We start from the raw sequence: 9,038 nt of genomic DNA on the forward strand, positions 1-9,038 counted from the left end.
GAGATTTTTGTGTTGAGCAAGATTCAGGCAGAGGACTCAAGCAGAGGCCAAGTGGCTGGAAGGCACTTGGCATGTCTGGGGAGCAGAAAGCAGGCCAGCGTGGCCCCTGAAGCCAAGTGGAGAAGAAAGGGTGGAAGGAGAGGAGGGTAGAGGTCAGCTGGGGTGATGGGAAGCCAAGGGGAGGATTTTAGGTAAGGGAGGGATATGGTTTAGCTTCTAGGGAGTATCTTGATAGTCTAGTGCTTAGGATTTGCCCAGATTCAATCCCTGGTCAGGGAACTAAGATCCCACAAGCCATGAGGTCCAGTGGCTGCCCTCTCCCACCAAAAAAAGAGCCTTTACAAGGATCACTCAGGCTGCTGAATGAAATAACTGCAAGGAGTCCAGAGCAGGGGAGAAGCTGCAACACTGACCAGGGTGTTATTGAGGGTGGTGACAGGGATGCAGGAGGTGAAAAATAGTTGAACCGTGCCTAGACAGAGCAGGCGTAACACAGGCAGTGAGGGCAGAAGGGTGGGGCAGTGCTCGAGCGGGGCACTGCGGGCCTAGGGGCCACTGATGGGACAGCCCTTCTCCCCAGAGGCAGGGTGGGAGCCCCAGCCTCAGGGAAGCCGGCTGGGCAGGGTCACCCACCTGACTCACAGCAGAGACTGGATGGGCCAGTGCTGCTCCCCCACTCCTTCAGTCCCTGCGGTAGGAGCACCACTCCCAGCAACAGGATGCCTGCAGCGAGTGATTCAAAGTCGTGCAGTTGTGTCCGACTCTTTGCGACCCCATGGACTATGCAGCCCAAGGAACCCTCCAGACCAGAATGCTGGAATGGGTAGCCATTCCCTTCTCCAGGGGATCTTCCCAACCCAGGGACCAAACCCAGGTTTCCCGCATTCCAGGTGGATTCTTTACCAGCTGAGCCACCAGGGAAGCCCAGGTGCCTCCAAGCTCTCCTCTATACTCTTCCGTTTCCACATTCTTTCCTCTTTCCTGCCCCTGATTCCATAAGGTGAAAAGTGTCTGTGTCCTTCTCTATTTCCTCATCAGACCAGGCACAAAGCTACACTTATCTAGGACACCTGGCTTCGAGTTTAGAGTCCAGCAATTAGGAATGGTCTGCATGTGAACTCCTACATATGCATCAAAAGCCATGCCAAATGGACCCTCATTTGGGAGGGCTTCTTGGATGCCTGTGGTTGCAGATCTAACACAAGTAATACACATCAATTACCATATGTAAAATTAGATAGCCAGTGGAAATGTGCTGTATGACACAAGGAGCTCAAATCTGGTGCTCTGTGACAAACTAGAGGGGTGGGAAGGGGTGGGAGGAAGGTTCAAGAGGGAGGGGACATATGTATACCTATGGCTGATTCATGTTGCTATATGGCAGAAACCAACACAATATTGTAAAGCAACTACTCTCCAATTAAAAATAAATAAAATCAAATATATATATATAATAATATATATAATATATAAATAGTAAATATGCATATATATATATATATAGAGAGAGAGAGAAATCTCTCCCACCAAATACACATCAATAGCTAATACAAATCGAGTACTTGCTACATTCCAGGTCCAATTCTGAGGACCTGACAATGATCTCAGGATGTAGTTTATTACTATTATGTCCATTCTATAGGGAGGAAATTAAGGCTCAGGGACACACAAACTAGTTGAGTAATGGGTGTGGTGACCCAGGGACTAAAGAGATGATAAAACCAAGGAGGGTCTTGGAATGCAGGAATGGAAAAACCAGACCCTCATCATCCTTCTCTCCCCCATGTTGTAACTATTAACAGATTTCAGGCTCTCCTGTCTCCCCTCCTACCCCACACAGGGAGAAGGTATTTGCCTTACTCTTCCCCCACCCAGTATACGTGTGTCATCCAATCAGCAAATGACCCGCAAGACTCCTATCCCACTCCTTGTACCCCAGGTATAAAAGTGGACTAAGCACCCCCTATTCAACGCTGGTTCTCCCTTGAGCTGGCCCACTGTTCTAACAGTGTCTCCCACTCTAATAAACTTTATTCTCTTCTCATTCTGCTTCATGTCTGAAAATTCCTTTCCAACCCACGCATGGACCATGACAGTGGGGCCAAGATTTAAACACAGAGAATGCCACTCTGCTGCCTCAGCAGCAGGAATCCTTCCCTGTAAAACTGGTTTGATCATCACCATCTTCCAAACAAGAAACTTCAGGCTCAGAGGAGTTAAGCAATGCACCTGAAGATCACACAGCATGTCAGTGGCTAAACCAGGCTTGGCATACGGGTAAGCTGCCTTCAAAGCCTTCAGCTCTTCTTCTTTTTTTTTTTTTAAGTTTTGAAATATGTTAATTTACCCCTAAAAGTTACATTAAATGAAGAATTTTTGTTTTTATCTTTTATTGAAGTATAGTTGAATTCAAAGCCCTAAGCCGTTAAGCTACCTCCTTTACCACTTCATCTCTGGGTTCAAAGCGTACTTAATGAGCACCTACTGTGCGCCAGGCAACGGTTCTAGGCTCTGGAGACAAAAGAAGGAACAACCTCCAGGTGACATTTGAACTGAAAGATGAAAGAGTCCACCCTGAGACGATCTAGAGGCAAAAAGAGGTTCCAAACGTTACCAGGAGCCTTCCTTCACCCCCGCCCCCCCCCCCCCCGCCACACACACCTTTGTCCATTGTCCTCTCTTTGCCAGGAATGCCTCTCCCTACCTAACAAACTCCTATACATCCTTCAAAGCCCAGCTCCAACACCTGCTCCTCCTAGGAAGCCCTTCCAGACCGACCTCTCGGTTGGAAATCCGCAACTTCCACCCTTGGGCTTGCACATCTTGGGGCCTTCCCACTACCCCATACATAACCATAGACGGATGGGAAGGTCTCGGGCGTCGGCCCCACCAGGCTGGATGATCGTTAAAGCCCAGGCCCAGTGGGCGCACAGAGCTGATTTTTTAAAATTAGCAATGAAGAGCAGAAAACTATGAAGATTCTTCAGGAAGAAGACTCAAATAGGTATCTTGGAAGCTCTCGGGTTCCACTCTGACACCACTTCTCTGGCTCCGCCCCTCCATCGCCCCGCCCCGAAACGTGCCCCATGCTCCCCGGAAGTGGGCGGTCTCGTGAGGCAGCGCCGTGGGCGCAAAGCACGCTGAGAGTTGTAGTTCCGGCATTGTACGGAAGCCGAGAGGGACGTGCGGCGCGATGTGGGCCAAAATACCGCTTAGGGGGGGCCGGGTGGCGGTCGGCTTGTGCCCAGCGCTGGGGCCTCGCCTCGCCGCCCGCTTTCCCCCGCAGCGAACGCCGGAGAATCGCCTGGCCCCGCAGCGGAGCCTGCACGCGACGGCGGCCCGGGCTCTTCCGCTCATTCCCATCGTGGTGGAACAGACGGTACAGTGGCCGGGTGGGGACACGGCCCGGGGGTGCAACGGCTTGGGGCACGGAGGGCGTCTGACCCTCACCCGCGTCTCTTCCCCAGGGTCGCGGCGAGCGCGCCTATGACATCTACTCGCGGCTGCTTCGGGAGCGTATTGTGTGCGTCATGGGCCCTGTGAGTGCCTCGCGCCGCGATCCTCCCCTTCGTCTGCCCAGATCTCCGCAAACCTCCTTGATCCTCTGACTTCTCCCCCTTGACTTTCCTCCCTAGGCTGACGCTCTTGTCCCAGTCTGACACTCCCTGCTTCTTGGGCACATAAGCCCCCTGATGCTCCCTCCTGCCCTGTAGTCCCCCTTCTACTCCTTTAAATCTTCTGCGTCTCCCTCCCTAATTTCTGACTCCCTCCTCACCAATGATCCTCCTCCCCATTCTGGGCTCCTGTCCCTCTCCCCAACCTCCTCACCCCTTTCCTTCCTGTTGCCTGAGTCCCCCCTTTCTGTGTCCCCAACCCCCTGGTTCCGGATCACCCCCACCACATCCACTCCTGGTCCTGAACACTTCCTGATCTGTCTTACTTGGGCCCTGACCACCATTCTGGTGCCCTGACTCAACCCCAGCCACCCCATAACTGCTGCCCTTAGCTTTCACCCCCATCTGGGGACACCCCTGCCCTCCTCACTTGCAGATCGATGACAGTGTCGCCAGCCTGGTCATCGCGCAGCTGCTGTTCCTGCAGTCGGAAAGCAACAAGAAGCCCATCCACATGTATATCAACAGCCCCGGTGAGCAGGGCCTTCCCCAGGTACCAGGGGCACTTCTGGGGACACACCAGGTGACTCCAGGGACTGAGACCCCTAACCAGGGAGGTTCTGTCTCTGGAGCAAGAAAGGGGGCAGGGCTTCCTTCGGAATCTCCAGAGGGTCTGGAAACCTCCAAAAGCTGCCTCTTCCCTTGCTTTTTTAAAGAGGCACCTGAACCTGCCTCTGATCCCATAGGTAATGTTTTACCAATCTAACTCGGTTGTCAAAATTTTTTAAACTGGTAGATTCCACTCTATCCCCCAAAAAAGGTAGAATAGCCAACAGCCAATTTGTTTTATTTTGGTCGAGTTGTTCCTCCTGTGGGAAAGCCCTAACCACTGGACACATGGGGAATTCCCTGAATAGCCAATCTTAATTGATCGTTTACTGTGCCAGGCACTTTTATAAAAGCACTTTATAAGCATTTAACTCATTTTCTTCATGCAGCCTCACATGATGGGTAGTGTTTAGTTATCTCCAACCTACAAGGAGGTACCATGTCTTCAAGAGGTTGGATAACCTCTTGGTTGGATAACCAAGGTCACATGTGATGACCTGCCCAGCCAGGGGTCATACCCAGGCAGACTGGCTCCAGGGTCTCCAACTGTAGTTATTACATTCTCCCAATGCTTGAGAATGTGGCCAATCTCATCCTTCACTGGGTCCACATGCAAATGTGGCAACTGTCAGCTCACTTTGGAGCCAGCCCTTGTTTGTTGCCCCCACCTGCCCTGTGTCACCTTCCTACCCCTGGAGTATTTCTGTTTGAGACCCCAGCCCTCTCCAGGGCCTTAGGGGAAAGGATGGTGGGAGGTAGCTGGCACAGCCCCTAACTCTGTGCCCCATCCGCAGGTGGCGTGGTGACCTCGGGCCTGGCCATCTACGACACGATGCAATACATCCTGAACCCCATTTGCACGTGGTGTGTGGGCCAGGCAGCCAGCATGGGCTCCCTGCTTCTGGCTGCTGGCACCCCAGGCATGCGCCACTCACTCCCCAACTCCCGCATCATGATCCACCAGCCCTCTGGGGGTGCCCGGGTGAGTGTGCCCTGAGAGCTGCTTTGGGGGTGGGGATGGGGGTCTAGACAGGTGAACCAGCCAGACAGGCAGGAGTCACATGACAGGGTGGGTTTAAAATGTAGGTTTTGTTGGTATGCAGATATGGTGAGGCCAACTGATCAGGAGAGGGTTGCCATTAAAAAGACAGTTTGTGACTCACAGATCCCAAGAGGAGGGAGTGTGCCAGGCCTTGGGGACCACACAGATAGGCACCAGGGTTGGTCAAGAGGAGAATGTGGGTAGGAGCCTTCTTCAAGGTTTCTGCTGGGAAGAACATGTGAGGTTAGGATGGGCTAGCGTGAATAGTGTCAGTGGGCTCTAGGGTGTAGGGATTGTCCCTAGTTGTCTGGTACCCTGGGGTGATGGGGCAGGAGGATGGTGACCCAGGGTGTGAGAGCTCTGCAGAGGAGGTGGCGGGGGTGTGGGCTTGGACTGGCGGCTTTGCATGTGAAAAGTATGTTCTGGGCAGCTTTCTGATGTCTCTAGGAAATTAGCTCCCTCCCTCCTGGTCAGGGAGGCACCAGCTGCCAGAAATAAGAACATAGAGTTAATTCAGAGAGACTTCCTGGAGGTGGTGAGGATGAAACAGGCTACAGAGGCATTCACAGAGGCCTGTCCCACCCACCTGAATGCTGGCAGCCAGAAGCCCAGGGTGGTCTCCCGAGTCCCTCTCCCTGCAAGTGGCAGACCCTGATCCCAACCTTCCCCGTCTTGGGATGGCCCCCCAGGGCCAAGCCACAGACATCGCCATCCAGGCGGAGGAGATCATGAAGCTCAAGAAGCAGCTCTACAGCATCTATGCCAAGCACACCAAACAGAGCCTGCAGGTGATCGGTGAGCGCCCCCTACAGGGCCCTCAGCTGCTCTTTTATTGGAACCAACACAGGCATACCGGTCAGGCCTCTGGACCTGGTGCAGCTGACACCAGGCTGGATCGTCCTGTGGTGGGGGCCCTCCAGGGCCCTGCAGGATGTGTGGCACATCCCCGGGCGCTGCCCACCAGCTGCCAGCAGCACCTCCAAGGGTGACGGCCAGAACAGTCTCCAGCCATCGCCCAGTGTCCCCTGGGGATCAGAATCCCCACCCTACCCCACCCCCAGTTGAGAACCCCTGTTCTGAGCACTTTTCTTAGAGACCCAGGGACTTCCCTGGTGGTCTAGTGGTTAAGACTCCACACTTCCACTGTAGGGGATGCAGGTCTGATCTCTGGTCAGAGAATTAAGATCCCACATGCCGCACAGTATGGCCAAGAAAAAATAATGATAATAATTTAAAAATTAAAAGACTCAAAAACTTGACTGAAAGAGGTCCAAAGGTTTTGAACAGGGTCTCCCACAAAGAAGATCCCAAATGGCCAAGAAACAGAAGCCAAGGTTCTCATCACCTTTAGTGACGATGTTTAATAATGATGTGTCAACAGTGGGACTTCCCTGGTGGTCCAGTGCTTAGGACTCTGCGTTTCCACTGCAAGGGGCACAGGTTCCACCCCTGGTTAGGGAACCAAGATCCCACATGCTGCATGTGGTGTGGCCAATAAAAAAGAAAAAATGATAATGCCATCATCAGTTATTCGGGAAAGGCAGATCAAAGCCCTGATGAGACACCATTTCAGTCCACTGTGGTGTGTGTGCTCAGTTGGATCCAATTCTTTGAGACTCCACGGACTATAGCCCTCCAGGCTCCTCTGTCCATGGGATTCTTCAGGCAAGAATACTGGAGTGGGTTGCCATTTCCTACTCCATTTCAATCCACTGGAGCAGCTCAAATAGAAAATACTGATACCATCGAGTGCTGAGGGGAGCGTGGAGCCACTGGAACGGTTATCCACTGCAGGCAACAGTGATAACTACAACCTCTTGGGGAAGCTGTTAGGGCTCTGAGGGTGAACACCCAGAAAGACACCTGGTTCCTCTGCTCAGCGTATAACCAAGGGAATCAAGTGCTTCTGTCCGAAGATGCAGACGGGAATGTAGTCCTGTTCCTACAGTCCTAAATGGAGAAAGACCCAAGTGCCTGACAGCAGAATGAGTGGCCAGCGGTGGTATATTTACGAGGCGGGACGCCACACAGCCACAAGGACTGGGCCACAGCCTAGATAAATCTCCAAAACAGTGCTGAGTGGGAAAAGGAGTAAACACTCTGGTTATATGTTTATTTACTTTTTTAATTAATTAACTTTAATTTTTTTTTTTTTTACCACATTGCTCAGCATGCAAAATCCCCAACCAAGGGTCCAAGCCATGTCCCTGGCAGTGGAAGTATGGAGTCCTTTTTTTTTTTTTTTTTTAATTTGGCTGCACCAGGTCTTAGCTACAGCACCTAAGACCTAGTTCCCTGACAAGGGATGGAACCCAGGACCCCTGCATTGATAGTGTGAAGTCTTAACCACTTGACTGCCAGGGAAGTCCCTGTGACTGTGTATTTAAAGAGCAAAAAACTGGCATAACCTCTATGCCATTAGGCCACTGTTAGGGGGCAGGGGGGCGGCACTTAGCAACTGGATGTGTCCCCAGCAGGGTTTGGAGGGTCTGATCTGAGTGCTGGCCGCATGGGTGGGTTCAGTCTGAAAATCACCACACTGCCCTCTCCCACAATCTGTGCCCTTTCCTAGATGTGTATTTATACATCAACAAGCTAAAAAAAGAAAGAAACAGGTATTTTACTGGTAGGGAAACTCAAGGCACAGGGATGGGGAGGCCAGGGTCACACAGGGTGGACTTGGGCTGATTGAGGACTGGAACGTGGCCCTTGGGTGTCCATTCTTCACCACCCGCATCCTGCCTGTACGCCCCCTGCAGAGTCGGCCATGGAGAGGGACCGCTACATGAGCCCCATGGAGGCCCAGGAGTTCGGCATCTTGGACAAGGTTCTGGTCCACCCCCCACAGGATGGGGAGGATGAGCCGGAGCTGGTACAGAAGGAGCCAGGGGAGCCAACAGCGGTAGAACCCGCCCCAGCCAGCACCTGAGAACTGGCCTCCCTCTCGCCCTCCCAGGGAGAGCAGAGGCGCCCGGCCTGCGAGCCCCTCCACACTGACCCTGGAGGGGCCCCTTGAGGAACTGTGGATTTGGGGGTGCCCCTGTGGGTGGGTAGCCCAGCTGAGACACTGTGATTTTAAATTAAACCTTTGTAGCCTTTGCTCCCGGCTCTGGCGCCTTCCCTCTGGCGTCTACCCTGGCTCACGTGTGCCTTCACCTTGACCTTCATCTTGAGCAGAGCTAAGAGCCTACATGACACTCCAGAGGCCACAGCTTATTGTGAAGAAGACACAGAAGTCCCCATCCTGAAGAAACTTACATTCTTGGGAAAGTAGACCGTTGTTTTTGTTTTGTTTTTTTAAATCAGGGCAAGAGGTATGCGGTGTTGGGTGTGTGTGACAGGAGTTAGATGAGGTGGCCTGCAGAGGCCTTGCTGAGAAGGCGACATTAGAGCAAAGACCTGAAGGAGGTGAGGGTGGGGGGAGCCAGATTGCTGTCTTGGGACACAGCAGTCCTGGCAGAAGGCATGGCAAGTGCAAAGGTCTTGTGGCAGGACTATGCCTGGCACATGAGGCGAACCATGAGGGAGCTGGGGTGGCTGGAGGGAGGGAGTGAGTGAGGGGAAAAGTAGAGATAAGAGCAGGAAGAGGAGGAGTATAGATCATAAAAGGTCTGGTAGGGCTTTCCAGATGGCTCAGTGGTAAAGAATCCACCTGCCAAGATTCAGTCCCTGGGTTGGGAAGATCCCCTGGAAGAGGAAATGGCAATGCACTCCAGTATTCTTGCCTGGACAATCCCATGGACAGAGGAGCCTGGCGGGCTACAGTCTATGGG

The 9,038-nt window shown here is 52.7% G+C and overlaps 1 protein-coding gene across 1 annotated transcript; it reads left to right on the plus strand.

Annotated features, from left to right (window-relative positions):
* CLPP (caseinolytic mitochondrial matrix peptidase proteolytic subunit) lies at nucleotides 3,109-8,366 on the plus strand. Its single transcript, XM_018050927.1, has 6 exons — nucleotides 3,109-3,379; nucleotides 3,468-3,539; nucleotides 4,051-4,147; nucleotides 5,018-5,205; nucleotides 5,955-6,060; nucleotides 8,025-8,366. The coding sequence occupies exons 1-6, from the start codon at nucleotides 3,194-3,196 to the stop codon at nucleotides 8,192-8,194; spliced, it is 819 nt and encodes a 272-aa protein (XP_017906416.1). The 5' UTR covers nucleotides 3,109-3,193; the 3' UTR covers nucleotides 8,195-8,366.

The sequence above is a fragment of the Capra hircus genome, chromosome 7 (genome assembly GCF_001704415.2).
Source record: "Capra hircus breed San Clemente chromosome 7, ASM170441v1, whole genome shotgun sequence".
Classification (NCBI taxonomy): Eukaryota; Metazoa; Chordata; class Mammalia; order Artiodactyla; family Bovidae; genus Capra; species Capra hircus.